The sequence below is a fragment of the Scyliorhinus torazame genome, chromosome 19 (genome assembly GCF_047496885.1).
Source record: "Scyliorhinus torazame isolate Kashiwa2021f chromosome 19, sScyTor2.1, whole genome shotgun sequence".
NCBI lineage: Eukaryota > Metazoa > Chordata > Chondrichthyes > Carcharhiniformes > Scyliorhinidae > Scyliorhinus > Scyliorhinus torazame.
The window spans coordinates 61861634-61879733 of NC_092725.1; the positions used below are offsets into that span (position 1 = coordinate 61861634).

The 18100-nt window shown below is 46.3% G+C and overlaps 1 protein-coding gene across 3 annotated transcripts in view; it reads right to left on the minus strand.

Annotated features, from left to right (window-relative positions):
• The window catches only part of LOC140396161 (A disintegrin and metalloproteinase with thrombospondin motifs 20), a 529969-nt gene that overhangs the window by 227911 nt on the left and 283958 nt on the right, over positions 1 to 18100 (minus strand). For all 3 annotated transcript variants that reach the window (XM_072484409.1, XM_072484408.1, XM_072484410.1), the window contains 3 exons: positions 17887 to 18023; positions 16598 to 16715; positions 923 to 1018 (listed from right to left, as the gene is read on the minus strand). In XM_072484409.1, coding sequence (XP_072340510.1) covers positions 923 to 1018; positions 16598 to 16715; positions 17887 to 18023 — 351 coding nt within the window. The remainder of the gene's footprint in view (positions 1 to 922; positions 1019 to 16597; positions 16716 to 17886; positions 18024 to 18100) is intronic.

Consider the following 18100-nt stretch of genomic DNA (forward strand, 5'->3'; position numbering starts at 1 on the left):
TGCAGCGAATTGTCAGTCCAATTTATGTGAAGTAATTAATGTTACTGAAAGGTTCTGCCCAGATAAACTTGCGTAAGTTCAGAACTTGTATTCGGGGTCTCTCGTTCCAGACTAAAAACCCAGGGCCAATAATACTCTGGAAAATTCCTCTCGGATCCTCTCAGGTGATTGAAACCAATCCAGGAGATCATGGGCCGAGTGTTATCCGTGAAGTCCCTTTCACATGATGCAAGGGCCAGCCCAGCTCCCTCTGGTAATCATTGCAAAGAGACAGCACCCACTATACCAATGAGCCATTGAATTGTGGCTGAGTCTGCTTGTTCATGTTGATTAAAAAATAATTGTACAGCTTTAGCTGAAAAACAGCAGAGTGTTCTCCTGGTGCCCTCTCGCAGTCAACATTTCCAACATTTCTTCTCAAATCTGGTTTATTGCATTGTGCTTGGCTTGGCAGCTGCATTCTGCTTATATTAGTGTGTTATATGAATGGAAATGTATGAAGGTCTGCATACCATGGGATGTGGATATTGCTGACATATCCATGATTTCTTTAAAAAAAATACCATGGATTACACTTTGTGAACTTAGAAAAAAAGTTGTATTCGGCAGTGCACATCATGGTGTGAGGCCTTTTACCCTATCAGAGCTTCTTTTCAGAAGAACAGAAAACAAAAACTGGGGAGATCGAAAACTCTTAGAAACCAAACCTGCATTTCAGATTTCAAAGGAGGAAGTACATTTTGCTTCGAAAGAAACTCTATACAGAAAATGTCAACCTTTTTCCAAGATTGGAATCTCTGAATGGATGTTTTTTGTGAATGGGAGTTGGCTGAATTGTTAAGAGGTAAAGTGCATCTGGATATTCGACTCCAGGGAGCTGGAGGCATTGAATAAATAAACCAATTCTTCTCAAAATATTTACCAAGATAGTTGTCATCCTCTGGCTTCCCTGAATAGCTGTGCTGCCGTACATCAATATTAGTCGCTCCTGAAGGTATTCGTACTACAACATTATACCCTTAAAATAAATGAATAATATTAATGCATGTAAGGTAAATAATAATCTATTAACATCCACAACACAAGATTTGATTTCTAACAAATTGACGTGACTCCACTCTGGATGTATTTTTAATCTTATGCTCCAAGCTGCTGTAACTCACTCAACAACAGCAATAACTTGTTTTTATAGAAAACAAACGCTTACAAGAGCGATTCAACAGCTTTGTCTCACCCAGCGTGGTTCGGGACGAAGCCGTTGAATCTCGTGAGACATCGCAATCTGGATTTCACATTCACTGGGCGTGACCCAGATAATTAAAATATATGCCGGATTCACCAGGCCCCTGGGACTCAATGGACACGCCTGGGGGGACCTCGCCAGGGAGTCATATGGTTCTCCCAGGCCACTGGAGCCCCTCGAGTGGTTAGGGCAGGGTGGCACCCTGGCTCTCCCTCTGGCACCCAGGCACCTTGGCAGTTTCCCCAAGTCCCTTCACAACTACAGAAACACCCCCCTAACATGGCTCTTGCTCCATTCCAATTCGCCCATTACAAAACCCCTGCTGAATCCCTCTCTTAACCATACCACCCCCAACCTCCTCCCCCCCACCCCCTCTGCACACCTGCCACACCTCTTCATTCCTCTCCTCCCATCTCCACAACATACCTCGCCACCCAGCAGTACATCCTGCAACCTTCCACCTGCAGCTTGATGATTTGAACCCTCAAACAGGTTGATGGTTTGATCTCTGGGCAAATCTACTGTGCTGAGAACAACTACCTACTGGATGCTGCTGCGTGAAGAACATCCACGTGCTTGATGCTCCGCCCACCCAGTACTACATGTGCTGTTCCAGGGTCCGGACGCTGAAGGCCTCCATCTTCTCTTCATCACTGAGAGCCAGCCCAGGCTTTCTCAAGGTTAAGTGCTGTGGTAAACCACTGTGTTCTGATATTAGGGGTTGTACGGTAGAACCTGCACTACAGGTTCACCTGGGCCCCTGCATGCTAGCTCCGCGCAGGAGCCAGGTTATAAATATGCGTGGCCTCCAGCTCGCAGCCATTTCGTCAGCTGCTGTGGGAGGCCACACATCTGATACAAGCCTCAGTTTGGATTCAACTTTGTCTCCAGTCAAATTGATCGTGCCTCAAGTGCCGACTGTTACACATCACCCGTTGGTCCAGGTATATTCTGGACCAGCATGATTTCCCACTAGCGGTGTGGGGTCAATTCCGGTCGAGCCTTCATCGGCATCGAATTAGTGAGATGTAAATGGATTTCGCACCGTTCTGGTGGGAATTGCGACTTGCATTGGTGGCCGGGAGCAGACGATCCCACCGACACTTTACACTGATGGGAAACCATTTCTTGTACTCTCGCCGCATTGTCCCCACCTCCCCCTCCCACAGAGGGTGGGAATGGACCATTTCAGCCTCCACCTGAGCTTCAAATGAGTGACCGGGTTATTCTTGCAGGTATTGATCTTCAGGGAATTATGTCAAACTCCAATGGCATCATCCACGCAGAACTGGTTCGATTCCGGCTTGGGTCACTGTCTGTGCGGAGTCTGCACATCCTCCCCGTGTGTGCGTGGGTTTCCTCTGGGAGCTCCGGTTTCCTCCCACAGTCCAAAGATGTGCAGGTTAGGTGGATTGGCCATGCTAAATTGCCCTTAGTGTTGGGTGTGGTTGCTGGGTTATGGGGATAGGGTGGAGGTGTTGACCTTGGGTAGGGTGCTCTTTCCAGGAGCCGGTGCAGGCTCGATGAGCCAAATGGCCTCCTTCTGCACTGTAAATTCTATGATAATCTATGATATGGATTTCAGTAAAGCGTTTGATAAGGTTCCCCACGGTAGGCTATTGCAGAAAATACGGAGGCATGGGATTCAGGGTGATTTAGCAGTATGGATCAGAAATTGGCTAGCTGGAAGAAGACAAAGGGTGGTGGTTGATGGGAAATGTTCAGACTGGAGTCCAGTTACTAGTGGTGTACCACAAGGATCTGTTTTGGGGCCACTGCTGTTTGTCATTTTTATAAATGACCGGGAGGAGGGCGTAGAAGGATGGGTGAGTAAATTTGCAGATGACACTAAAGTCGGTGGAGTTGTGGACAGTGCGGAAGGATGTTACAAGTTACAGAGGGACATAGATAAGCTGCAGCGCTGGGCTGAGAGGTGGCAAATAGAGTTTAATGCAGAAAAGTGTGAGGTGAATCATTTTGGAAGGAATAACAGGAAGACAAGAGTACTGGGCTAATGGTCAGATTCTTGGCAGTGTGGATGAGCAGAGAGATCTCGGTGTTCATGTACATAGATCCCTAAAAGTTGCTACCCAGGTTGAGAGGGTTGTTAAGAAGGCGTACGGTGTGTTAGCTTTTATTGGTAGAAGGATTGAGTTTCGGAGCCTTGAGGTCATGTTGCAACTGTACAAAACTCTGGTGCGGCCGCATTTGGAGTATTGTGTGCAATTCTGGTCGCCTCATTATAGGAAGGATGTGGAAGCATTGGAAAGGGTGCAGAGGAGATTTACCAGAATGTTGCCTGGTATGGAAGATCTTATGGGGGAAGGCTGAGGGACTTGAGGCTGTTTTCGTTAGAGAGAAGAAGGTTAAGAGCTGACTTAATTGAGGCATACAAGATGATCAGAGGATTAGATAGGGTGGATAGTGAGAGCCTTTTTCCTCGGATGGTGATGTCTAGCACGAGGGGACATAGCTTTAAATTGAGGGGAGATAGATATAGGACAGATGTCTGAGGAGGGTTATTTACACAGAGAGTAGTAAGGGCGTGGAATGCCCTGCCTGCAACAGTAGTGGACTCGCCAACATTAAGGGCATTCAAATGGTCATTGGATAGACATATGGACGATAAGGGAATAGTGTAGATGGGCTTTAGAGTGGTTTCACAGGTTGCCGCAACATCGAGGGCCAAAGGGCCTGTACTGCGCTGTTATGTTCTATGTTCTATGTCATATGGCACCTTCTCCACCCACAAGGCATTACTATGGCCAACAATTTAATTCTGGTTTTCTTCCCAGCAGCCTCTCATAGTAATATGTATAACTGCAGAGCACTCAATGTTAATATGAGTAACTATTAAGAAACCTATGAACTGAAACTGAAGAAAGTGAATTGAAAAATTCTGTAAACTTTAAACCAATAAAAACAACACGTCGCGTACAATTATTTCTGAAACTCTCCATGTTTTCATGCTTATTTTGCATCATGTTAATCAAAACATTAGTAAACACTGACAGAAACCATTAGGCATCACCATTTCAAGGTAGGGAAACCATTCCCAAAGTGGCTAAACACGTCTTCTAACACTGTAGCCACCTCATCTTTACTTTTCCTTGAAACAACTACATCCAATCAGTGTGTACGCTGACCTTTCCGTGACCCTCCACGTGCTCTCACAGCAGCAGATGGGAACAAGAATTGGGTTCTGCTCATAACTATGGGTAATAGCTCTGATTATACTTAACTGCATTACACATGATTGGATCCTACGCATGGGAATCCAGGCATAAATTGCTTTTGTACACAGCTACAGGGTTGTATAAACAGAGGATAAAATCAATCCAGATTAATTTGGTTTTTCCACACACAATGATGCTCACTGATAGCACCAGAAAACACGACAACTTCCTTTGGGCTGGATCTTTGAGCTCGTTACGGCTAGGACTGGAGGCAGGGCGGGGCCAGAAATGTGCACTGCTGGCCAGTGTGCCAGTTCCTTGGCTCCATCCTGCCTCTGGGACATTTTGCGGAGGCGGAATTGGGTCTGTAGGGCTGTGCACCTACACACAATGGGTCACCAATCAGCATGATTAAGGGCCTAACTGAAGCCAATTAAATTAGGCCATCAGAACTTTCCAGTCAGCCACCAGGTTCCCGCACTAATGGAGAAAATAGAGGTGGGCACCTGGAAGCAGGGCCAGGGATGGAGGGGGGGGGGGCGAGGTTCGCCCTCCAGGAGGGCTAGAGGCCCTCCTTACACGCCTAGGCGCAGGAACTGCAACAGGTATCCCTACACAGGTGTAGTGTAAGGGTGTTTGGGTTAGTAAGGGTGACGGTGAGAGTGGGGAAACAGTGCTGCCCATGTTGAGTCACATGATGGTAGAGTTTGTGTAGAGAGAGTCAGAAAAGTTGGCATGGTCACAGCATCTGGACAGTGCTTTACCTTAGAGCTATGCATGAAACTGATTTGCATCCTGCTAATGGGATGCAGATGCAGGCCCGACAGGAATCTTCCACCCACGTCCAATTCTCTGCGATGCCAGTGGGAAATATGTTGGTTCAGAACATGTGTGAACGTGACGTTCTGAAGTCGGGGCTCACCTGAACAATGCCTGGGGTTGACTCAGACGTTTGAGGTGGAGGCCGGCAGCAACCCTGTACACCTACAATGGATCTTCCAGATTCAGCATCATCAGGGAAGTCCATCTTCCAGCCTCAGAATGTTTCGGGAGATCCATCTTCTCTCTCGGGAAGTCCATCTTCTTTGTTCAATGTTGGGTCAGTGATGTTCGCCGCCTTTTCAGGACGGCACCCAGATACGATGGCAGGACTCAAGCCATCATGCCCACCCTGCCACAGAATACGGCGCACACCTCTGGCTACATAATTAATTAGGTCAGTGCCGGAAGATATCGCGCGGTTTCCCGCCAGCCTCGGTAGCGGGAAGCACTGCCTATTCCGACCCCCACCCCAACACAGAACATAGGCCCAGATGGGAGAATTCCACCCAAAGACAACTGGACTTACCAGAGTAGTTGCTGAGCAGAATGAAAGGCTTGAAGAAGAATTGGATAAAAAGAGTAAACAAACGTGTGAAACAAGTGGAAATAAAGATTCCATTTTTGAAATGCCAACTTCCAGAAAGAACTCTACAGGAAAAGAAAATCAGATTCCACTCTATGAATGAATGGAGTGAACATTCCCTCCAGAAGGAACAGGATAGGCCCGTGGCATCCGATCAAAGCCAGCAGATGATCGACAATAACACTAAAGAGGGCAAAGAGGCAAACCCGGGCTGCAATTCTCCCGTCGTTGGGATTCTCGTTTCCCGCTGGCAGAGCCACGGCCCACCATTGGGTTTCCCGGCAGCGTGGGGTGGCTTCGATGGGAAATCCCACTGACATGCAGTGGGAAGAGAGAATGCTGCCGCCAGCGAATGGAGCGCCGCGGAGAAATACACGGCTGGGGGAACGCCCCAGATGTTGGAACTTCAGCATTTGGAAAAACCAAGTGCGACAATTCCAACTCCGAACTAGCAAAGACAATATGAAGTAACTGAGATTACCACTTCTCCAAATAGGAAGAGAACGGGATCTGGAACAATTGCAAAGTCTCCAGACCATCGGAATTTTAAAGCCAAAGACTTGGGAGAAGAAGGGGTGATGTGGAAATATTATAGTGGAAGTATATTGGGTAAGGACTTGGGGAGGGTGCAGTATTAGGATATTCGGGTGAGTAAGGGTTCAGGTGGGTACCACCCATATTATGATGTAGAGATTCACATAATAGCAAATTGTGTACGGAGAGATTCTGTACAGAATTTTGCCTGAAGATAGAACCTAGTTAGGGCTTGGATTTATGTATATATCTGTCTGTAACGATAAACAGTTTATGTTCAGCCACAAAGCTTCCAGATCTCCTAGTGGGGCACCAAACAAGCTTACAACAAGAAATAGGTTCCGCAACCCCTTTTCATGCCCTCGCTGGTGGTTTGGCTGCTGAGTACTTTTTAATGAATGTTAAACAGTGGGGGAGAGAACTCCTCCATTTTGAAACACCCTCACAGTCACTACTCCACATTGCAGCCTGTTTCTCCTCTCAAGTTGGCAGGCACCTGATTGCCTCTCCAACTTCCAGAGCCCACACATTGTTCTTAATTAGACAGAGAACCACTTTCCATGCCAGTTAAGGGGTGACACCTTGAAAATCCCAATGAGTGACTGTTTCCCCCCAGGGTTGTTGGGGGGGTGGGGGGGGGCAGAGGCGGAGCGTGAAGTTTTGGGAGCTGGAAACAGTCCAACTTCTATTTCCCATCCTCGGAGAGAAGATCCAGCAGAACCCCCTATTCTGACAGACCTCATTCTTTTCAAGATATGGGCCAGTGTTCTGCGTTGCGAGTCCGTCCCGTTACCGTTGCTGGAGAGGCCAGAGAATTTGTCACTCAACCAAATTGACGATTCACTGCAGCAGAACGGGAGAATCCTACTGCCATGAACGGACGGAGAATCCCGCCCCACGGTTATTTCAGAACTTGCAGCTCTTAAGTACCTCAACAGTGAGTTGAGGCTTTGAGCCTCAGCAAACTATTTAAACAAAGACACATCACCACAGAGCTTGACCTCAGCCTCACACCAAAGGTATATTTTCCAGCAGGAGTTGCTGGACAGTTTAGCGATCAGAATCAGGAATTATGGGTGAAAATTCCCTTGTATTTCCCAGAAAGGGATCATTTCCAGTCCTGGGCTATGAGTGAATCCTGACAGATGTATCTGGAAAATGTGATAGAAGGCTGGATTCTCCATTTGGGAGACTAAGGGCGGGATTCTCCATTTGCTGACGCAGGAATCTGGAAACGCGAATGGGCGGAGAATAGGTTCCAATGCCATAATTGCGGCTGGCGCCAATTTGACGGCAAATTGCAATTCTCCGCCAATGACACGCGGCGTCAATGCGGTCCGGAATGCACATGCAGTAAACACTAACCGCAGGCCCAACCCGGTATTCCCCGGGGCTTCCGCGATTCTCTGTCTCCGATGGGCTGAGTTCCTGGCGGCGCGGTTCACTGGTGCTTTTAAAAATTGCGAAACTGCCATTATGGCTGCTGAAGGAGAGAGGGGGTATGGAAAGCGTCCAACATCGCCATAGTGTGTGCTTACAGTTGTGTCACTGGCTGGGGGCTTCTGCCAGGGCCGGGGGAGTAGCGGGGTGTCGCCAGGAGGTGGGCTGCGGGGTTGGGTTACCCCCCCACCCCCACCCTCCCAACGGTCATGGAGGAAGCGGCATTCCCCGTCATGCTATTCACCCCCAAACCAGCCCCGCAGCCACTGGAAGTACAGCCACGGGCGAAGAGGAGCAGACGCCCTCCTGCTCCACCTTCTTCGGAAGGACTTCCGGATTTCGGTGAGGGGGGAGAGAGGGTTGTTATAACCTCCACGAGATCCACAGGGATGTCCCAACTAATGTCCCCATGATCCATAATCTCCCCATAGAGTAAAGATACTTCGATGAGGGGCGGAGGCCCCTCGGCGGGTCAGTTTTCTCAGTTCCTTAAATATCAGCCCAGTTGGGAGCCACATTGAAGAGTAATCCTGACTGGGACTGGAACTGTACTTACAAATACTTTACTTCTGGTAATACACCATTCTTTTGACTCTCCTTTCCAGATTCCTCCTTGACTACTAAACTTTCTAAAACCAATTGCTTCCACCAGAGCTGTGAGAGGTGCCTTCTCTCTCACTACTTATCTCCAACTGCAATCAAATTACTTAAACTAAATCTTAAAAGCTTCTCTACCTTACAAGGTTCCAGTTTCTAAGCAAACACTGCTGATTTATTTATTCTTCACGCCTTAGCCCTCTCTTAGCACAATAGTAACACAGTTCGAACTTAACCAACCCCCACACATACAAACACCCGTCCATGAATTGAACTATAGGTTTTACCCTTCCATGCACAGAAACAGTAAATCAAGCCCACTTAAAACTATATCTTCTTTCTAATGTTTACCAATACAAATATAAATCCCTTAAAACTACCTTTGTTTTCCGAATACTCTGTTACTGTCAATGTTACTTCCTTTCTCCCAGTCTCCCCATTCCACCATTTTGTTTTCATTCTCAATCTCGTTTAGCTCAATGATTCTTTACCTTTCTCTGCAATTGTTTTTTGCCCTCTTTCTCTCTCATTACTTCCTTCCATATCCCACCCTGTCTTCTAACTGCTGTGTGTCCCAATATGATTGTGTGACGAGGATGACCATTCCTGCACACTCTAACCCTACAGAAATTAAAATAACATTTTTTTATGAGTGGTGTTTTTCTGAATGGCCTCCAGCAGTTCCCATAAGGAATGGTGGTTAGGCCACTCAAGGACTAGTCCCAGTGGACGCAGCATGCGGGCACACACTCCACTCTTTGGGACTGGAGCTGGAAAATCTAGCAATTATTGTGGTTAATTGGATTCTTGCCTTTTCCTGTGAGGAGCACTGAGTGCCTATATTTACATCAGGCCAGCCCCAGGCATTCCAGCTTCGGGAAATCAGCTCAGCAGGTAATTTGGTAAGATTGGTGCACCGACTGGCGTAAATTTCAGTGTCATTTCTGCAAAAGTATGAACCGGAAAATTTGTTTCTCCATTGTTTCCCCCAGGGCAGCACGGTAGCACAGTGGTTAGCACTGTTGCTTCACAGCGAAGGGTCCCAGGTTTGATTCCCGTTTGGGTCATTGTCTGCGTGGAGTCTGCACGTTCTCCCCGTGTCTTTATTTATATTAATAATAATAATAACAATTGCTTATTGTCACAAGTAGGCTTCAATGAAGTTACTGTGAAAAGCCCCTAGTCGCCACATTCCGGCGCCTGTTCGGGGAGGCTGGAACGGGAATTGAACCCGCGCTGCTGGTCTTGTTCTGCATTACAAGCCAGCTGTCTTAGCCCACTGTGCTAAAACAGCCCCTTTGTGGGTTTCCTCCGGGTGCTCCGGTTTCTTCCCACAAATCCTGAAAGACGTGCTGTTGGGTGAATTGGATATTCTGAATTCTCCCTCTGTGTACCCGAACAGGCGCCGGAATGTGGCGACTAGGGGATTTTCACAGTAACTTCATTGCACTGTTAATAGAAGCCTACTTGTGACAATAAAGATTATATATATTAAAAGTGGAGTTTTGTACACTGGTCTGTGGCTATCTAAATGATGGAGCAGTAAGCCACCCATGGAGGCAGTGCCATCCTTACCCAGTCTGCTCTACATGTGACTCCAGACCTACACACCAATGTGGTTGACTCTCAACTGGCCTCTGAAATGGCTGAGCAAACTACTCAGTTCAAGGGCAGTTCAGGATTGGCAACAAATGCTGACCTTGGCAGCAATGCCCACAAGAAAGAAAACAAAACTCTGCCATTCAAATTAGTTGGTCACCCTGTTGATAAGTAAATTCAAATATCAGCCAAGGTTCCTGATCCCCACACTGATCGCTATTCAGTGACTATCCATGTGTGTCGGCAGCAGATCATGAGAAGAGTCAAAAGGATGCGAAACGTTTACTCTGTTTCTCTCTCCAGAAACACTGCCAGACATTCGGGGTTTTCCCAGAATTTTCTGCTTTTATCTCAGATTTCCTGCATCCGCAGCATTCTATTTTTATTTTAGATAACGAGTGTGTTTGCATTTCTCGTGTTTTCAACGTAACTATCCAGGATGGCAAACTTAGTGCGATACTTGGAGGGATACTGACACTGTTCAATGATGATGGGGTAGGGGGTGCAGAATGTAATAAATCATTTAAAATGGTCTAAAGAATGATATTCGGTCACCAAATGCTGAAATTGCGCCCACATCTTAAATATCTCTGTAATTTTTCAAATTTTCTTTGGGGGAATTAATTATACTAAGTGTTGACCAATCGTACTTCCTTAAGATCATAAATGGGGTATTTTAAATGCACATTTCAGTTAAGTCTCAAGATCAAGTTGTTAGGGCGGCATGGTGGCGCAGTGGTTAGCACTGCTGCCTCACGGCACTGAGGACCTGGGTTCAATCCCGGCCCCGGGTCACTGTCTATGTGGAGTTTGCATATTCTCCCCGTGTTTGCGTGGGTCTCACCCCCATAATCCACAGATGTGCAGGCTAAACGGATTGACCACACTAAATTGACCCTTAATTGGAAAACAAAATTGGGTACTCAAAATTTATTTTGAAAAAGATCAAGTTGTTGTCATAATGTTCAACACCACTTGGGGGCGACAATCTGTCTAAACTCAAAACCTCAGTGGCGAGCAGAAGGGGTGATTACATAAAACTTCATTAAACAAATTCTTCACAAAAAAGAAAAATCAAAAGGCCAATTTTGCGCCAAAACCTTTGTAAACGCTTGAGGATCACAAATCAGCAAAGCAAATGCTACAACACTATTATTGTCGCCTCTAACATTTTGGGGCGTTATAATAGGAGGTGGTTGTTATAGGGGACAGCATTTCATGCAGCATAATCCAAGGTCAAGCATTTTTCTAAAGAGATATGAAGGGCTGCACTCTTTATTAGAATCCCCCCGTGCCTATTCCTGACCCTCATTGATCAGTGTACGTTCTCTGGGACACATCACTTGGATGGGATCCAGGAGTGGCAGTTCTCTCCAGAGTGCTGGGATGAGTTCTCGCTTCAACGTTCTGAGATCTATAAGGCTGGTAATCATATCCATACTGCTCACTGCTCACTTCCACCCCTCCCACCTCCATCTTAATTCCCAGTATCTAGCAAGTCAGTGGTTTGGCCACTTTAATTGAGCTGGGTACCTCTGGGTTAGAAATGATGTGGGTGGGAGGATGGGGGGAATGAACCAGCGACATTCCAAGCCCTCATGTCTAAAGCATGGCACATGACTGTGGAGAGAATCAGGTTCAGTGTTAATCCTTTGAAAAATCAAACAGTCCAGCAGCTGCATAGACCCTTATAATGGCCACCTTGGTTCATAGTGAATGAGTGACAGTGTCTGTGGAGGTGTACAGTAGCAAAACATAGAGGCCTTCAGGAGAAAAAGGGAGCAAATCATAATGCTCTTGAATGATTTCAATTTGCAAGCCTCCATAAAGCTGGAATATAGTCGTCATTGATAAATATCCACTAAACCTAGACCCTGTATTCGGGAATGCACACAGACACCAGCAATGTTCCAGCCATGTGCTGAAATACAACCCAACTCCTGTTATAAAACATGGCGAGGAAACAGTATTGGTGTGAATACATGACCTCATTTCCCTCATCTGGAAGGAGGAGAACATGCCCGGGGGATCTCAGAGGCGCTGAAATCGTGGCCATGTTCAAGAAAGGTGACATGTCTGACTGCAGTAACTACAGAGGAATTTCCCTGCTAGGAAGGGTCATCGCAAGAGCCCTCCTTAATTGCCTTCCCCCTTTGGCTGAAGAGCTCCTCACAGAGTGGCAATGCGGATGAGAGCTTCACCATGCAGCAACTTCACGAGAAATGCAGGAACAGCACCAACCCTTGTAGATGGCATTCTTTTGACCTCACAAAGGCCTTCAGCATTCTCAACCACACGGGATTATGGAGCGTCCTCCTCTTTTCTGCTCCCCGAAAGGTTTGTCACCATTCTCCTCTGCCTGTTCCATGATACCATGCACACCGTGATCCTGACCAACCGATCTACCACAGATCCAATTCACGTCCAAACTGGGCTTGTATGCAGATGATACTCGCATACCCGGAGGCCAAGTTCCAAGCCATCGCCCACATCTTCACCAAAGCATACGAGAGCATGGGCCTTACACGAAACATCTTTAAAAGAATCGTCTTCTACCATCCTGTCCCTGCCACACAACACTGCAACTCAGTTGTCAAAATCCTGACATGAGTCTCCTGAAACAAACACTCTACTCAGAGCTTCGGCGCGACAAGCGAGCCCCAGGAGGACAGTTTAAAGGCTTCAAGGACATCTTCAAAGCCTCAGTGAAAAAGTGTAACATCCTCACTGACACCCGGGAATCCCTGGCCCAAGACTGCCCAAAGTGGAGGAAATGAATCCGGGAAGGAGCTGAATACCTGGAGTTTCATCGCCGAGGGCAAGCTGAAGCCAAACCTCGACAGTGAAAGGACTGCACTGTAACCCGGGCACCCCACCCGCTTCTGCCCCACCGTCTGCCCCACCTGTGACAGAGACTGTAGGTCTCCTGGGCATTGGATTCCTCAGTCACCCAAGGAGTCATTTCTTTTTCAATTTAGAGTACCCAATTCATTTCTTTTTCCAATTTAGGGGAAATTTAGCATGGCCAATCCTCTAACCTGCACATCCTTTTGGGTTGTGGGGGTGAGAATCACACAGACGCGGGAAGAATATGAAAACTCCACACGGACAGTGACCCGGGGCCAGGATTGAACCCGGACCCTCAGAGCTGTTAGGCAGTAGTGCTAGCCACTGCGCCGCCCTAGAACTCTTTTTTCTAGTACTTTTATTTTTTAAAGTATTTTTATTGAAGTTTTTCTATTTTATCAAATAATGCAACAAAACCACAGGAATGGTACAGCATAGCAAAAATGTCTCAACATACGTAGATAGGGAGGAGGGCAGAAGAGCAGCAATATAATTGGCCCAGTACAATCACTAAACTTAACTTGCTGCCTCCATACGCATTACCAGAGAACAAGGGAGAGAGAGGATAGGGCCATGAAAACACGGTAAAATGGTGCATTGCTCGCAAAGACCACGAGAATTCAGGATAACTTCTTTGTGCCATGTTCGGGCGCGGACCGGAACATATCTCCCTCAATTCCAGCCACACAGAGGCACTCATAACTCGCTGTAAAGTCCTCCTGGATATCAGACCTGTCTGTATCCTTGCAGGAGTCAACCACAGATTCTTTAACCCCACCGTAACAGAAATAAAATATTACAGATATTACAGATAAAATCCGACAAAGAGGAGAAAAAACTGCTCATTCAAACCTCACTCAGCCTCTCATAGCATCTTGGTTAACAAGGAACGACCGAAACAAAAGGGGGCGACAGGATAGCAACCACAGCACTAGACCTGGCCCGATCCCACACCCTCGGGCACTTGGAAGTCCTTAAACCAAGGATGCTCCGCACATGTCAAGATTCAGCTTCTTAGGACATTCCTACGAAGTGCCTTCAAAAAGGAACGCCCCAGGTATAAGGGGAAACAGGATTCCATCCACAGTGCTGGCCTAACCTGGCACACTCTTACAAATGGGAGTCACTATCCCCAGAATATCCAGCACATGCCAAGACTCACCGCCCAGTTGGCCTCACTAACCACACCCAAGGCAACACACCAGCGCACCACTAGAAAAGCCGATCCTCCGCAACAGAGGAGTCCCCACCACTGAGGAGAAGAATCATCAGAACACCCGTCAACTGGGCTTCCTGGAAGGAGACCGATCCTCTCTCCCCTCCCCAGCCCACCCACCCCCAGCCCACACGACAAGGGAAACCCCCTGTAACCCAATAGACCAAATTGGGCCCTGCAACAGCTGCCACCCAGATACGGAGAAGAAACCCCCATAAGGGAGGAACGCCTGGATTAACCGAATAATGTCAGACACAGACCAGCACTGTACGCCATTACAAAAAGGATACTAGGGGGCAGAGCAGCTCTTCCTCAATGAAGACAAAAACACCAACAGTCCATGGAAGATCCGACTGCACCATACAAGACCAATTGGAGGAGGGTGCCATCTCCTCCATCCAGCCTACCATCAAAACTAAGAAGGGCTCCAACAACATAAGAAGGGCAGCACGGTAGCATTGTGGATAGCACAATTGCTTCACAGCTCCAGGGTTCCAGGTTCGATTCCGGCTTGGGTAACTGTCTGTGCGGAGTCTGCACATCCTCCCCGTGTGTGCGTGGGTTTCCTCCGGGTGCTCCGGTTTCCTCCCACAGTCCAAAGATGTGCAGGTTAGGTGGATTGGCCATGCTAAATTGTCCTTAGTGTCCAAAAAGGTTAGGAGGGGTTATTGGGTTACGGGGATAGGGTGAAAGTGAGGGCTTAAGTGGGTCGGTGCAGACCCGATGGGCCGAATGGCCTCCTTCTGGCTGTACATTCTATGTTCTATGACTGAAACATGGTTTCCAAGCTCCAAAGGAGCCGCTCTGTTGCGACAGACTGGCAGATAGAGAACTGGGGATAGGGTAAAGCAACAGCACTTACAGCATTCCTGAGCAGGCTTTGACACAACAGATCAAAGAAGTTATTTCGAACCAGGTAGGCAATCACGTTATTAATCAGTTCCACTGTTCAAATCAATTCACTGCAGATAATGGACTTCCGGCCATTCGATGAGTCATTTATCTTTTTCACACCTGATTTCTGTATCAGTAGCGTTGGCTGTTATCGTGCCATCAGCTGCAACTGAGAGCATTCTCAAAGTGCCGACTCAGAAATTTCATTCCTAAATCTCTCCTCTCAGCTGTCTTTTCCTTGAAGATGGTCCCAAAACCTCTCTCTTTGATCATGCTTTTGCTACCTGTTTTAATATCTCTTTATGTGGCTTCGTAGCACTCCTGTGAAAGGTCTTGGGACATTTTGCAACGTTAAGGGTGCTATATAAATGCAAGTTGTTGGCTGGCTGTTACTTGCACATTCATTTCAAAGACAACGGAAATGCTAATGACTTAATGAGCACAGGCAAACATCACTCTAGGAAAGCAGCTGGACTAGATAACCCTTCCAAAGATATAAATGCCTCCAGCCAGTTTAGTACATTATTTGCCCAGATACCAAGACAAAGGAAGTCTTGTTTTCTAAACAAAAAAGCAACTAGCTGAAGTCCATTTAGAAACTTGTTGGCCCAGACTTTGCGGGTGCAAAATGGTCAATGCTCACCATCACTGATGTGTAAAACTGACAGCAACTTCTGGCGCCCACACACATACTCAGTTAAAGTGAAAATCCAGAGTTTGCTGTCAGTGATACCCTGTTGCAGTCTTCAGAGATGCATTCAACATAGAATCAATGAATTGATATGAACTTCAACTTTACACACTATTTTTGCTATATAAATCACTGAGAATGAAAGCCTTGTTGAATGAGACACAACCGAGTTTTGTTATGTACTAAGTTATACTCAGTGCTAAACATCCTTTAGATCTGAAAAAATCCCTCAAATGAACATTTAAAATGCGTTTATTAAAATAACAAACCTTTTTAAAATTTATGATACTTTAGCTTCCAATTTAATTGGACATGTAAGTTCCAATTATTTTGTTTTGCTACAATATCTTAAAATGTGAATTATAATCCCTGCTTGCTAATTTCTTCTTTGTAGCCTGTGAACATTCTTCATTGTGATTGGCTGATAATCCAGTGCAAGATGCATTCACTGTTGCTAGGCACCACATGGGACCAGATTCAAAGTCATATTTGAATAGAGAAAATTAACACTCCGGAACTGTTGATCTTTGTGGATAGTTTTGTTTTTAGATCAGTGGCAAGTTGCTGACTACAAGATCTGGGCCAATATGTCTAAAAACATATGAATAATAAATTAATTTCACTTATTCAACAGCAGATCACTGCATCCACGACAGTATCATTAATCCTCACTTGCATCAACTAGACACACAGCATTCCTGCCAGTACTAGGTTTTTCTGTATGATTTTCCCATACTTTTACTGTCAATAATTGAAGATAATTTTGGGTTATTAACTAAAACTCTAATATTATGTTCAAGAAAGTGAAGTCGTAATTTAAAATATATGTTTTTTTAAATAAATATTGCTTTAAGAACGAACCCTCTTTATAAAACTTTCTCACTTAAAACAAAAAACCTCTTCTCCTCGTTGGTTTGGCTGTTTTTTCACTGTACATCAGCTGAGCAGAACTTACCATATTGTGCATTATTAAAAGTGCCGGCCAGAGTCCGACACGACGAATTATCTCCACCGCACACTCCACATTTATCCCGCCTTGCTTTGGAATTCAGTACGTGGTCACATCCAGCTTGCTGGAAGAGAAGCACTGGGAATTAGGGATTAAATGCAATCTCTCAATGCATAGTTGATGTGCAAATAACAGTTTCCATAATCTGCCAAATAAATTATTATTAATTGGGAGAGAAGGTAAGCTTGTCAATGAACATGTAACACATCCTATTGGATGGCGACAAATGGTGACACCAGCACCAGACATGAACAAGGCCAGATGTTCAACCTTTGGCAGGCCACCAATGCCCCGCACAACTAGGCTCACTGCTGAACATCATTAATTGAAGCCTAGGAGTATCACAGAAGGTCCTCCAACACACCAAAAATTAAATAACCTATTGAACCATATTCATACCAGGACAAGTTCACAGAACATGCAGAGGGAGGTTGGCATACAAGCATATGAGGACATCAGCCTTCGAGGCCCAACATCTAAGCAAGCGGTTTCCTGGCTATTAGTGCAGAAACACCACCCAAGAAAGTTATAGCATTATAGTGGACCCAGGTTGTGAACTTCGCTGGCAAGGTCAGAATAGCTCCCCATCCCTAATTGCCCATGAGAAGGTGATGGCAAGCCACCTTCTTGAACCACTGCAGTCCATGTGATTATAGGCGCGCACTGTGTTGTTAGGAAGTTGGCTCCAGATTTTTAACCCATTGACAGGGAAGGAACAGCAATATAGTTCCAAGTCAGGATGGTGTGTGACTAGCAGAGGATTGTGCAGGCGATGGTGTTGCCACCCATTTGCTTCCCCTGTCTTTCTAAATGGCAGAGGCTGTGGGTTTGGAAGCTGCTGCTGTAGGAGGTTTGGGAGTTGCTACAATGCACTTTGTAGATGATACACATTGCTACCACTGTGCGTCGGTGGTGGAGGGAATGAATGTTGAAGGTAGCAGATGGGCTGCCAGTCAAGCAGGTTGTTTTGTCCTGGATGGTGTCGAACCTAGAGTGTTGTTCGAGCTGCATTCATCCAGTTACTGCTGAGTAACCAAAGCAGAAGTTCTGATGTCATAGACGCAGTTCATATCTCAGGCCTCCTCGCCAACTGCATGATTCCCAACCTCACCATATCAAACCTCACACGCTGTCCACTTTCAATGGTGTTTGATCCGTTACCGCCCAACTCCAACTTCAAATCGGGAAAAGAAGTAAAATGCATTAGGCTTCCCCTGTGTCATTTCTCAACTTACCCTGCACAAGCCTTGCACACAGATATCATTCGTATCAGGCCCACAAGGAGTACCATCAGAGGCGCGGTCTTTGAGCTGATAATATGCTGTGGTCCCAGCCACACGGCAGAAAAGTTTACACCGATCCTTCATCAGAACTGCAACAGAATACACACACTTATACTGACTCCAAACGTCAGGGGGTCCTGCCGCGATACACTGCAATCATTTCCGA